Here is a 14,175-nt window from a genome sequence, read left to right as displayed (position 1 = left end):
CCCAAAGAAACACTTTCAATCTGTAGCAGTGATCCGCAAGATGACCCACTTGTTAATCCGTTATCAAAGTTTTATTCTGTATGGTACGATCCACCTACTGAAAAGACATTGACCAAACCGGAGAAAGTAAAGATTGTCTTTTGGACGGACCTATGGAACAACCACCTGAGAAAGAAACTACCCAAAGGGAATCGCTCATTGTGTCCACGATTTCCTAATTGCATCTTTTCTAAATACCGGGACGAAATTCACGAAGCTGATGCCGTCATCTTTGAAAACAGCAACTTGCCGAAGGATTATAATTCCTCTCTGATGCCAACAGTTCGCTACCCTCACCAGCATTCGGTATGGCTTAGCACTGAATGTCCGAACTACCCGTCTATAAACTTTGAAACGTACAGGGGTGTTTTTAACTGGACTATAACATACAGAGCTGATTCTGATTCTTTAGGTGGATGGGGTTCGTTATATGAGACTTACCAGAGACTCAAAGATGAAGGTGTTGATCCAATGAAGGACTACACAGAAGGGAAGAAGAAACTTGCCGTCTGGTTCATAAGTAAATGCAACACCCAAGCAAACCGCATCGCATATGCTACTGAACTGGTCAAGCATATGCATGTTGATGTTTACGGCGGATGTGGCAAGAACGACGTATGCGCAAAATGGAAGATCAAATGCATGCCGAAAGTCATCAGACAATACAAGTTCTATCTAGCCTTTGAGAACATGAAATGTAAAGAGTACATCACCGAGAAGTTCTGGAGGAATGCTCTGGAAAACGACGTCGTTCCGGTAGTTTTGGGAGCCAACAGATCCGACTACGAGAGACTGGCACCACCGCACTCCTTCATACACGTGGACGACTTCACGTCACCCAAGGAACTAGCTAATTACTTAAAGATGCTTGATCAAGATAAAGATAAATATAACGCGTACTTCAAGTGGAAGACTACTCCTCCTAAGAACATGCCCTTAGATGAAGGCAGGTGGTGTAATCTGTGTAGAGAGCTTCTTGAGAGATGTCCAACTAAAAGGAAAGTTTACACAGACTTGAGGACTTGGTTTGAAGGCGAGAACCTTTCAATGTGTGACCCCAAGGAAAATGTAAAATATCAGGAACTTCGGTTTGTCGAAAATCACTTCGAACTTGCTCATCAGACGAACTAATGTTTTATGAACACTCTGAATTAGCATCGTGTTTGTCCTCCTTCATTGTAAATTAAGGTATTAATCATTCTAAAAACTTGATCTGATTATTTTATCTGTGGAAAGGCAAAGTCAGCAAAATTCCTTGTAATTTCGTTTTTGGATGGCTAACACGTCTAAGGTTCGACTATATTCCAACTCGCTGTGGTACAAGGACGCCACTAGTACTTATCGATATGTACAAGTACTGCACCATGTGGTGTTTACTTGATGTGGATGCTGATTGGTCCAAAAAAAATTGACCAATAATGGTAAACAAATGCTTCCTCTGAGAGAATATTACATTGAGTAACAAGAATGTGCTATATATACTAAGAATTGATTTGTCGCCAAATAACTAAAGGGCATGTGCAATGGATTTCTTATCATCATTATTTGATTTCTAGTGTTTTTTTTTCTGATTTGTAAATTCTCCCATTGCCTCTGTCCAGTCATTGTTTAATGATTAATAATTGGCATACAAGTGAATATACTACTGTTCATTGCTATATGTTGGCCAGCGTAAACATTAACTGGCCAATGAATGCACAGTTATCATTGTGTTGAACTCGGGTTGCAGCATTTATTTGCTACTAGGGGTCGCTCTTAAACAGCAAGTGTAAAACCGTACTGAAAATATTACTAGTATGCCATGCTCCCCCAATCCGCTGTGTGACGCCCCTGACACGCAGAGGAAAAATCGTCATTGATGGCAGTTTGCGGTAGCATAAACTCCAGCTTGTTCGCGGGTAGCGACCTTCGGGGGGCGGACTAAAGCGAAGAAGGCTGGAGTCCAGGCTAAGTTTGCGGTCAAACCAAACGACAGACCGAGAGCTATTCTAGCGACTCGCCCTTTACATATTCTAAAGTTTCGGACATCTAGGGGTCCCTTGGCAACATACAAGAGCAAAAGTGTCAACGTGCAAGGGATAAGATACAATATTAGTGCCACCCGTATGCCATGCGGGGCCGTCCCATACGGTCATATTGTAGAGTCGTTACGTTGCTTTTATACACTATACTTCACACGCTATATACTACAATGATTTATCACTCTTCTATCGTGTTTTCAGTAAACCAGTCTATATCAAAAGACTGCAGCTTACCTGTATGCATAACCCTTAACTGACATACTTGACCTCTATCTGCTACCTACGTATTCTACACGAAGTGAAACCTGTGTTACCTGGACTTTGACACTTCAGCAATATGCCGTCAGCATGCTAGTAGCCATTTTGTTACAGCACGTTCAACGGCTATGACGAGGACAATATGGCCAGCAAGGAAAAAGTGGATACATCTTTCAGTGCTGTTGCATCGAAAGGTACGCGTACTAGTACTACCTTTTGTCAGAAAAATTTGTCGTTTTGGACGTCTAATACTGACGAAGCATAACTCAGTGAGAAGTTGCCAAAAGTGAAAGTATACATGTACGTGCCAAACGCACTATTTGTGTTTATAGCCGTTAACAATCTACGCGGAAAAGCTTTGAGAATATGCACGTGTATATGAAATTTTAAAGCTCAAATACAGCATACCTCGATGCGATGTATTTTATCTCAAGAGTGATATGGAATCCCTGCTATACGGATGCATGAATGAAGCTAAATTCATGTTAAAAAAAGAAATTATAGATTAATTTATAAAAATGAATGGTTGGATGAACAAAAACGTATTTGGTTCCAATAAACCTTTCTTATGCCATTTAATCGAAATCCATACGAAATGTTTAGATACTGTACATGTACGCCTGAAACTCTCACAAGATCGCCATGGTATGTATTCAATGTTGAAACAGGGGTTGATCATTAACAACATGCGGGATAAAATGGGCGCCACCGTATTTTGTTATATGTGTGTTTTCCGTAATGCACAACTGCCATAGTTCACACGCATAGCTTTTGATGTCGACCTGGAGTATATCCCGCCGAAGTTCGACTCAGCAGAATCTGTGTAAACGGATGTTTCATGTACTCTAGTACCCTTCTCCCGGACTCGACTTGAGTAACTTCGAAACCACGTGCAAGTCGGTCTTGGAGGGGGGGGGGTAGTTTTTGTGTGTAAATATACAGATTTGACTCCGTGAGTTATACGATGCTCAGGTAAGGGGACATATGAAGATCAGTTAAGTGGGCGCAAATTTAAAAACGTCTTTCCTATGATCTATATCATACGTTTTCAGCATATTTTGAGAATCTCTGCACCTTGGCCATGCTAGTTGGTCATGATTCAAAACGAAACAATGAAATGCAAATAGGAACACCAACTTGGCGGTCAATATTTATACCTGTCGGTTTCACTGTAACGTGGCACACGCCTGAGTGAAAATGCTGTATATGACGCTGTATAAGAGGAAACATCATTGCGTGAAAATTGTAACAGGTGCAACTTATGGTGAATATACCCGGCAGTTGAACGTACATATATAGCTAATGTCTAAGAAGTATATGTATACGAAGCTTTGATTTGAGCAAGCTCACATGTACATGACAGATATGTACTTCTACTCTCATTCTTAATATATCATGTTTTGTTCGATATCTCAGTGCAGGGAACTCAGGCAAAATGGTATCACGGAATGATGTCGAGAGAAGACGCAGAAGTTAAACTGAAGCAAGCGGGAGTCGGCAGTTTTCTCATCAGACAAAGCCAAAGACCAGGGAAAGGCTTTATTCTTAGTGCTAAGTAAGTATGCCACCCAACATGCTATAATGTGTAAAAAGAAACACTTATAAACAAAGCTGTAGAGATAGTTTTTGTCTCAATTCCTTTTTGGTTGCCTTTCTTAGTTGAGATTTTTAAGTTCGGTAGCTTTTATATGTGAACAAAATATCACGTAGCCTTTTTAATTATCGATGTGTCTAAGGCACGGCATTGGAAGGCAGAGCATTTCTCTCCCATTTCGTTCAATCAACCGAAATCGTGCTCAATTACACTTCGGCCTAGGAAGGAAAGTCCTTTCCAAAGGATATAGTGATACTATGTACCAGCGTCATGAATACTATCTAAACAGAAATGAAACCCATTGACTTTTCAAATCATGTCCGCCAGATAATGTTCGCTAGCTTAAACATTCGACCCGCAACGACGCTATGTAAGTTATTAATGTATGTCTATATAACTCACAGAATTTGTTTTACAGTCTCAAGCGTGGATTCGTCCATTTTTCAGAAATATCTATCTCTTCAGATGGCCTTTGGACTTCTGAACAGGTATGTAATTCTAATACAAGTTGGTATAATTAGGAATCAGAAAAGACCAACTTCATAAAATGGTTTACATGTAGGTGACATAGGTTTGACTTTTCAAAGAAACGATCATTAGAAAAACCTGAAGTTGCGCTGCCGTACCAAATGAAACCGGTAGGAAGCCCAAAATCTAATTATTTCCAGCTTTTGTCACACCCCACCAACACACTTAGTCCATGGGCCAGGCCCCCAAATTTCAAATATCGGTACCCTCTATGGTGGCAAATTCTCATTGTTATTTTTTAATAATAGAAGGCCTGTGGCATATATTTTGACGTGATAGCCATTCTGGTATGGTAGCTTTCTACCGGCTATCAGCCTTCAAACCTATCACCACCTAAATGATCCGGAAATTTTTAAACAGTGGGGAGGGGCAAAAAATTAAACATCAATATTTTTCCATGACAATTCACAGGCTACTAAAACCCGCTATAATATAAGAGGATCATACAAATATCAATTGATTTTCGATATGATGATTCAACACAAAATTATGACAACCTAAAATCGGATTTTTTTAGAGATTTTCTCGTCAAAAATAAATACTTTACTTTCCAATATCATGCATTTATTCACATTACCTATGGGGCCTTGCCTGATGAGTTAGACTTACCGTCCGTATCATGTACTGCATATCAAACTTTAAATGATCGAAATCCGTCAACAAAATACGGAGATATGAATGTGTGAACAATGACACACCTACCAGCTTGTAGTGACAATATCGTTGCTAAGGCCGTTGCTAAGGCTGTTGCTAAGGAGGTTTCAGATCGTACTCCACAACAAAACTGATACAAAGAACTAACTTTTCTGTAGTATTTTGCTCTGATTACCTCAGTAGAACTATGAGGAATAGTGTTGTAATGTTCAACGTTTAACAGATGCAGAAATATGTTGTACGTTATTTTCTTTCAGAATCATTAGCAAAACTGTTGATGAGGCCGTTGCTAAGGATGTACTCAGTTATGTTTTAAGCAAAGAAAAGCAGGGAGTTTAATTTTCTGACACGTGATTTTGCTCCTGTCATCTTGTAAATCACACTTAACTGTGAAAAATATCATAATTGATTGGAATTGTTAATTTGGGCTCTACATGGGGGATATGAGGATACCTGAAAATGAATTACCTTGATTTTACACATTTTATTTTTGCTCTTTAACGTCTTTTAATAGATACCTAACTAAATCACTGCGTATGTCTATTATATCGTACACAATGAAAAAGGTTCCTTATGGGGCTTACCAGGACTCCAACTATGTGACACCATTTAATACGTGGATGCAGTACTACGTCATGCATATTGAAAATTTATCTAGAAACAAGACCATAACAAAGCTACAAGGCTACTCTGGGATGAATACAAGTACATTGTAATTTTCTTGACTAAGTTCTCTGACACGTAATGTCGCTCCTGTCATCTTGATAAAAATGTGACAGTCTTTGAAGATTACACTCATCAGTTCGTACAGATGAGTGTAATCTTCAAAAAATATTGCACGAGAAAACCAGGCAAACTATGCTGAGGTCGGAAGGTTGGGGTAGGCCAAATTGGGTCATTCTTTGTATGTGTGATTATGTGTGTGGAACTATGAACAGCCATATGATTAAAACCCTAGAATTTTCTTCGTTATTGAGGTTTGGGGCCGCCCTAAGAGGCCCTCGAAATTAAAATCAAGTTATGGCCGAAAATTACTGAAATTGCGATGGCTACCCTCATAGATCTGCTGAAGATACGAACATAAGATGCTTGAACAGAATTACGCTGTATAGTACTACAGCACAAGAAGTATTCTGTACTTTACTTTGTGTACAGATGACAAGTGAGCTGCATGGCAATTCATACAGGCTATGGTCCGTGGCAGTTACGGCCGATGCACTCATATTCATGGCACGGCCGTTTGTTTCAGAGATCATTATCAGTGCAGGAGAAGTCACCTACAGGCATATCTGTTGGATCATTCAAAACAAGGCAAGGAGCCAATTATCATGCAAGTTCATTCAGTGCTACGCATAGTATCTCATTTATAACAAATAAAGACGATATTACCCCTTTAGATAGCTTCTAATTCATTATCAGTATCATAAATGTAACCAAGTATGATGAAGAAACTGTCAGAATTGAATCAGAAGGAGATCTAATCGAAAGGTGTTGTTATCGCGTAGAAAAACCCGACACCCCATGGCAGGACACCATTTGCATATATATTAGGAGAGTCTTGATAAACAAGGTATTTGACCCTTCCCTTCTTTACCGTCACCCCAGCATGGTCCGTACTATGCTTATTTATGTAAACATTACAAGATACAAAAGCAGAACCGAGCGGTATGCAGGTCGCAAATGGTTACTTTTTGTCCCATGACCATACCATTGTCGTGTCAGGAACAGCCTGTGCACAAATATTCATGGCATGAATGTTTGTTTAACAGATCATTATCAGTGTTGAAGAAGTCACGCACAGGCATATCTGTTAGATCTGGACGCTAAAAGCCATGCTTTGGTGTCACGCATTGTATACTATCTCATTTAGAAGAAATAAAGACGATCTTACACTTTTAAACAACTGCTACTTCATTATCAATATCATAAATGTAACCAAGTATGATGAAGAAACTGTTAGAATTGAATCAGAATGAGATCTAATGGAAATGCGTTGCTATCGAGTAGTAAAACCCGACACCCCATGGCAGGCCCTGCTCCGTCATTTGCATATATATTAGGAGAGTCTTGATAAACGCGATATTCGACCCTTGTCTTCTTTAAGGTGCGCTCCCACTAGACTCGCGTCACGTGCGGGGTCCGCCCACTGTGTCACTGTTGTGTTCTTTTCGCCGATTTTCTGTTGCGCTCCCACTTACTTGCGTCACTGTTGCGTTTCTAGACTAAATGAACTTGTTATCGGAAATCGCAGCGATGTCATTTTATGAAAATTCACTGTAAAATGATGAAGATGCCTCAAAATGAGATTTATAAGAAATTATTTTCCTTCTGATGATGAATAATATGTTACATATGTTATATAATAACCTTGAAAGACTTTTACAGTTACAGTAAAAGAAGTGACCCAAATGAACGGACACAAACCTTAGACCAGATTTGACTCGATTAATTATGTGTTTTGCACCAAGTATCTGTATTGATGTATGTTTATAGGTTTATTAAACAAATAACTATGGACTAACTAAGTATGAAACCAATTCACCCAGCCGTTCTTGAGTTACTTGTCTTATTCACAGACAGACAGACACACACACACACAAATGCTAGTGAAAATTTCATATTTGACATATAAACGTTGTGTAAAAAAGGAGAAATGCAAGCCATATATTATGGATTTTATGCACATGAGTTTCCATAGTTACTAACTACGAGTATATCACTAGATGAAGGAATGGGATCATCAAAAATTTGCATATCAATTTTTTCTTCAATTTTTTTTTTCTTTTTAGCAAACGCAGGTCTTGGATTACTTATCCAGAGTCGAAGTAGTCAAAGGAAACCCACTCATTGCAAATGAAAAAGGTACATGCAAGTAGCTGTGTGCTTGTGTATGTGTGCGTTTGTGTTTTACATTATTTGCATATAAGTTACTATGAAAATCCATCTGTTTTAGAAGACAGCAATACTCCGGAGGATTTAACTTGATTCCAATATAAGACATGTAATATCATATTACATGTCTTATATTAATATTGGAATCAAGTTAAATCCTCTGGAATATTGCTAAGACTCACAAAAACAGTCCTCTTCAGGTCTTCTTCACTATACGGAGCACCAATACAATTCACTTTACAGAAGTGAGACGGTTGTTTGAAGTTGATATATGCCCCAGTCTCTGTTATGCATATTAATGGGCCGAGGTTTATTGATTATGTTGATCGCTTTTTAAAAAGAAATGTGGAAAATAAAACTCTCTCTTTCTTTCCTACAGCCAGTGGTGCTTCTTTCAAGACAACCTGCCCGTATTGGAAGCTTTGCAAGGAGTACAAGGATTCTCTCAAACTATATGGTATTACGGCTAATACAGTTGGCCAGGGTCGTCATTTCGAATAATCAATTGCAACATAAATGAGACATTTAATGTTTATCTATATCCACCAGGTTAAGTATATGAATATTTAGCAGATACACATATCATATAAAATGTGAAGCTGGTAAAATTTAATTTTGCTGAGTCCAACTTCCCCTCGCTTTTCTGAGATGGTGAACATGCAAAAACACAATCTAATTTTGTGTCTAAATTTGTTAGAAATGTGTATTTGTATAAATTACCTACATGTACGTGCGTAGCTCTGTTCAAGTCCACCCATTGAATTTCCCTTCTGGGTAGGTGAGTGCCATGAGGAAGGGACTCACAAGGGGTCTGGAGAGCTTCATTTAGTTGAGGAGTGAGTGTCGGAAGCTTTCCAGCGATCTACTCTGTATTTGGCAGACTCCTTAGGGTAGAGACTCTGTACGGCAATGATACGTCATGGCATGGGGTGGAGAAAGTATTTGCTGAGGGCCACCAGGGGGTGGGGTGGCACCCTGGAGGGAGCAGCCCCTTGACTTCTCCTTACAATACTGGACTAATCTATATAAATGTTTTCTGCAGATGAGTATTTTGAACCTAGTTACGACATGTGTTACTGTACCAAATGTCACAACAAACGAGGAGAGAAGGATGTGTACACCAGAGGTGACCCGCCGATGAAATACGTTCTTCCTATTGGCTGGTGCAGATTCAGCCTCAAGCAAGTAATTTTTCTTAACTTTTTAATAATAAGTAAATTTTATTGCAAATTCTTACCCGTGGGCTGGTAACATGAGAGATTCAAATAGTGTAAAAACAATATCACAGGTGTCTACTGTAGTCTAAAACTAGTAAAGGCTAACTCTTGAACTCATGGGTCATTGGGTTCGACTCCTTTTTCGAAGACAGTGGAAGACGATAGATAGCACCTTTTTTATTATATGTTTTTTATTTTTATTTTTAATGATATTTTAGAGATCATCCTACAGCTGTTAATGTTTTGTAATGTTGACGTTCATTAAAAAATGTGATGGAAAAATGTTGGCAACTGATGCGGTCCCAAGCGCGACATGAACCAGTCATGAAAATAGACAAGAGGGGATACGGACCCTGTCACGTTAGGGGACCGCATTTATATACTACAGCACCATCTAGCGACAAAAAAAGGTATTGACACTACAAGGAATCAAGCTGACCTGTTACATAATTAATCTTTGATCACATTATAAGCACTATGTTTCCAGATATGTTTATAATTAATAACAAGAAGTGTGGAGTGTGGTCTCCAGTATACATGGATTGATACTGAAACTAATTCTTTCTACAACCTCAACACAGAGTTCCTCCAAAAGCCAAGGCCCAGAACGTCTTCAAGAAATGGCACGTCTGTTTTCACGGGACAGATTCAACAGCTGTGGACAGCATCTTGGGGTGTGGCGACCTCCTCATGCCAGGTAATAGTTAACATATTAAATATATATCTGTTCTGGTGAGGAGGGCACCTCTACATACAAGGTAAATATGGTAATGACAGACTATCAAATTTCAACATGGCGGCGCCCATGCAACTTGACGAAAACGATACAGCTTAGAACTACTAGTAATAGCTCTGCGTGAAGTGTTATTCGTACAGACTCTACGGGGGCATCTGAAAAAATGAATCTGAAAAGTATGATGAATTAGATTCTCGAAATATGATACATGTAAAAGAAACATTTGGACGCAAAATTGTACGAAATCACAGGTGACTATGCGGTCGGTGGGAGGAAGCTGTCTGAAAAGGAGGGGCACTTTACGGATGAAAGGAAACCAGAAGGATTTGACACGAAGCAAATCTTCCTCTCGCCAAGCATCAAATATTCGGGGTGCGATGTGTACGCCAAACCAAAGACGTAAGAATATTTTCGTTTCTGGACTTATCATTCAAAATCATTGCAGTATAATCAACTTCGCCGTTCAGATTACGCATGCGGAGCGACTGGGATTATGGGTAACATGTCAAAAGTGAGGGCCCCTTACAGAACGATTTGCAGAATAATGTCCAAACGTGATTCTTTGATGTCTTTGAGGCCTTCACCTTTGACATATTACCCATAATAACTGTCGATGCACTCGCATATTCGAAACGGTGAACGTTAGCGGTGGGTCCCGGTACGGTGTACCGGTAAAAAAAACGAAAAAAAAAATAAAAACCGGACCTGGAAAATTCGGTGGACCGGATGTTGGACCTATTGGAAATGAACAGATTATATGATCCGGCATTCAAGCGTTTTGGGGCTTACCGGCCGGGGAAAATAACAAAAGGGAAGCAGGGTAACCTTAGAGTATATAGTCATTTCTACCAAGATTTACAGTCAATGTACAAAGGCAGTCAGCCTTCTAGGATTTTTAAAACGCCAGTGGGAGTTGAATATTCCACAAAACCAATTTCTTTGTGGCGAAATGGACCATTCTTTTGAGTATTGCCCATTCAAAAGTTTTCAGATCCGGACAGGGACCTGATCCTTTGGAGCTGAACCAGATCTGGACCTGAATTTTTTTGTACCTGTACCCAACCCTTTCAAACGTGCTTTTTGTACTCAATGCGATACGGTGACCTTTCTAGAGATTAATTTGATAATAGAATAAAAGTGCAAATGAATTATTATGTTGTAGTAACAGTATAAAGTTTTATGAACAGAAGGAGTAGAGGCACACGTCGCGGTCGTGCGATGGACGTACGACAGCAAATTGTTGGCATTATTGGGTAAGTCTCAGATGTGTCGCACGAATTTCAGCTTACAACAAAAACCGTACATCAAACATCGTACGACTGCTGTGACATGTACCACACCACTGTTTTCCCCCAATCTAGCTTTGCGACATCGGCCGGTAAAGTTTATGACGCAAGAGTGGCGTTTCAGGTCTGCGTTCGCCCAGAAAGTTACAAGATCGGACCTGAAACCATCGGAGCTACCAGAAAGAACATCAAGATTGACCCACACGTTGATAACGACAAGATTGAGTGTTTTACCAAAGAACGAGGGAGCACAATTTTGTACGGGCTTCTCGTTAACATGGAAGAAACAAATACATAAAGCAGTTTAAGCCAATTGTTACACATTCGGATTGGACAGTCGAGCAGTTATTACTCTTCGTGTAATACTCTATTTTCAACAAACACAATTTGGCAAGTTGACGTAATACACACAATTGTTGAAAAGGTGATGACAAGAAATTTGTAGATCCTTCATATTTTCGGTGAAAAAAATAATTTTTGGTAAAAAAATTAGTGATTTGGTAAAAAAAATAGTGATATTATTAGAAGGGTTAGGGCCCAGTATGAAATGACAGTTTAACACAGTGATGTTTTCTGGAGTGATAAATTACATATTTGTCTTATCTAATTTGACCAGGGATCTTGCCGCCTATCATCGTTAAGGCTTCATCATAGGGTGAAAACAGAATTCTTCTTACAATTTGAGTATTTTTTGTACAATAATCAAAACAGCCACCAAAAATCAAAGATCTTGCAAAAGGCCCGCTTGATTTCCAAAGGTCTATAGCTTAATGTGAGCGGCACAAGATAATGAGGACCACATGATAATGAAATGGTTTTGCTCTTTTTGCTAACTCAATACCCTACAATACTATACCATCTTTTTAAATATGGCCATTTAAACAAATTGAATGCATTTTTGTACAGGCATTATAGAAATGTAAATAATCAGACTGGCAATCTAAAAGCCTGCCATGATCATTATCTGGACAATTCATAGTTATTGTCCAATTTATTATCTGCTTGGTCAATAACCTAAAGTTACAAGTTGTTTAAGTTTGTTACATACAGATTCACTGTGGTCTAAAACAACAAATAAATAGCATTTCTTTTTACACGTCATATACCACCCCATACAAGCTACTAGCTAAGTTTTGTTCTTACAGAGAAGTGGTTTTCTTAATTACGAGTGTATAATCAATTACAACTGTAGGTTTTGGAATATACATGTAATGCAATTATCGAACATGAGTTCTTTGTTAATGAGAATAGTAGACTGTATCAGGCTCCACGGGTCACTAGAAAAATAGAAGGAATTTACCACGATATAAACAGATATCAAGCCAAAGGAATTAGCTGGCCAAGGAGTGCATGATTGTACAACTCCTTTGGCTTCATATTTGTTTATTTGGTAAATTTTACTATTTTTTCAACAACCTGTGGAGCCTAAAAGAGGCTACAACAATATCACATGGTCATGTGCGTGCTACATATCAATTTGAATATAATTTCAAGTCGACCATTGCATTCCGAAACTTGTCAAAATGTTGTGAATAAAAGCTTGCATAAAATCATTTCTCTTTCAATACACTTGTGTTGGACTAATTCTTTGAACACTAACTTAAAACATAAAATAAAAGTACCTTTTACTACATCTTGGGTAATTTTAAATTGTTACAACAATGCAAAATCATTTGGAACAAATTTTATAATTGTGTTCGTGTATTTAGTGGTAGCATCTGTAAAATCAAGCAACATTGACATCAACAGTGATCTGTTTCATTATTCTATGAAATCTCAAAAACAAAAGGTGTCCAATGTCTACCACTATATTACTAGTACTACTGCAATATTGTTGTAACATGTAATGTAAAGTCTTTCTTTATCCAATATTGTTTGTACCACTATGGCAACTACATATTGCAGAAAAGAGAAGAAATTTAACTACTTTTGACTACTGTTCAAGACCTACTAGCATAAATATACTAGTATTTACTTTACATTACTAAATGCGATTTGCACCAACCAAGGAGCTTTCATTGCACCACCATTGCATCAAAAGCACCCTGAAATAACTACAAGAAATTTGCACTTACATGCAAAATGTGTTATCGACACAATGCGATAGGAAGAAATTTCTAAAATGGCATCATATACACATTGCAATACATGTATTAGAAATTTGCAATTGCACATTGTAAGCCTTGTAAAAAAGGTGCAGTATTATGGCATCATAAGCGCATATAATTATGAGATGCACTAAGAGATTTGCACTAAATATGGCATTATAATGGCTTTAGCCATTACTACGAGAAATTTGCACAAATATGGCACTACAAGCATGTGGCAAGTTTTTGAACAAATATGGCATCATAAGTGCATTGGGATGCTTTCTAACACGTTGTGCAAATATTTCACTATAAGCACAATACTTAAGAAATATGCACTACTATGGCACTATAAGCATTATTTCGGCACTAGGATAAAATAGTGCAAAAATGTTGCATCATAAGCACTACTCATGCATTTCCCCAGAAGAAATTGCTCAATTACATTGCACCATAAACATTCAGTAATACTAAGATTTGCACAACCATTACATCATCAGCAAGCTACCACAAACTGCACTATCATCATTCCAATGATACTAGCATATAATAGATACTTAGCCTCTACGTGTAGTTTTGAATTAAGAGTCTCAATATGTAACCATCTAAAGTGATGTAAGTTCAAGCAGTTATCATTCATTGCATGTTGTTTTTTTGCATTACGGCTTTGATTGCACATCGGGTATAGCCTGGTATCCAGCCTTAATAAAATGTAAATGCAGAAACGTTCGCGGTGGATTAATGTTTGCGGTTTTTGCGGGGGCCGCTTCACCGCGAAATCAAAACTATCGCAAACATTTTTTCCATGACAGTAAGACACTACAGTGCATGGCGCTACCGCGGACTTAAAACCACCGTGAAAA

The 14,175-nt window shown here is 38.4% G+C and overlaps 2 protein-coding genes across 2 annotated transcripts in view; both read left to right on the top strand.

Moving 5' to 3' along the window:
• The window catches only part of LOC118432514 (alpha-(1,3)-fucosyltransferase 7-like), a 2,681-nt gene extending 1,496 nt beyond the window's left edge, over nucleotides 1–1,185 (top strand). The window contains exon 2 of the mRNA XM_035844123.1: nucleotides 1–1,185. This exon is cut by the window's left edge and continues 300 nt beyond it. Coding sequence (XP_035700016.1) covers nucleotides 1–1,170 — 1,170 coding nt within the window. The 3' untranslated portion in view covers nucleotides 1,171–1,185.
• A 1,275-nt stretch (nucleotides 1,186–2,460) lies between these two features.
• LOC118431510 (neuralized-like protein 4) lies at nucleotides 2,461–13,357 on the top strand. Its single transcript, XM_035842751.1, has 9 exons — nucleotides 2,461–2,512; nucleotides 3,735–3,873; nucleotides 4,331–4,400; nucleotides 7,884–7,956; nucleotides 8,366–8,443; nucleotides 9,029–9,167; nucleotides 9,785–9,900; nucleotides 10,191–10,338; nucleotides 11,301–13,357. The coding sequence occupies exons 1-9, from the start codon at nucleotides 2,461–2,463 to the stop codon at nucleotides 11,521–11,523; spliced, it is 1,038 nt and encodes a 345-aa protein (XP_035698644.1). The 3' UTR covers nucleotides 11,524–13,357.
• The last annotated feature ends 818 nt before the right edge of the window (nucleotides 13,358–14,175 follow it).

Source organism: Branchiostoma floridae, chromosome 15 (genome assembly GCF_000003815.2).
Source record: "Branchiostoma floridae strain S238N-H82 chromosome 15, Bfl_VNyyK, whole genome shotgun sequence".
NCBI classification, from domain to species: Eukaryota; Metazoa; Chordata; class Leptocardii; order Amphioxiformes; family Branchiostomatidae; genus Branchiostoma; species Branchiostoma floridae.
This window is presented reverse-complemented; position numbering and strand designations above follow the sequence as displayed.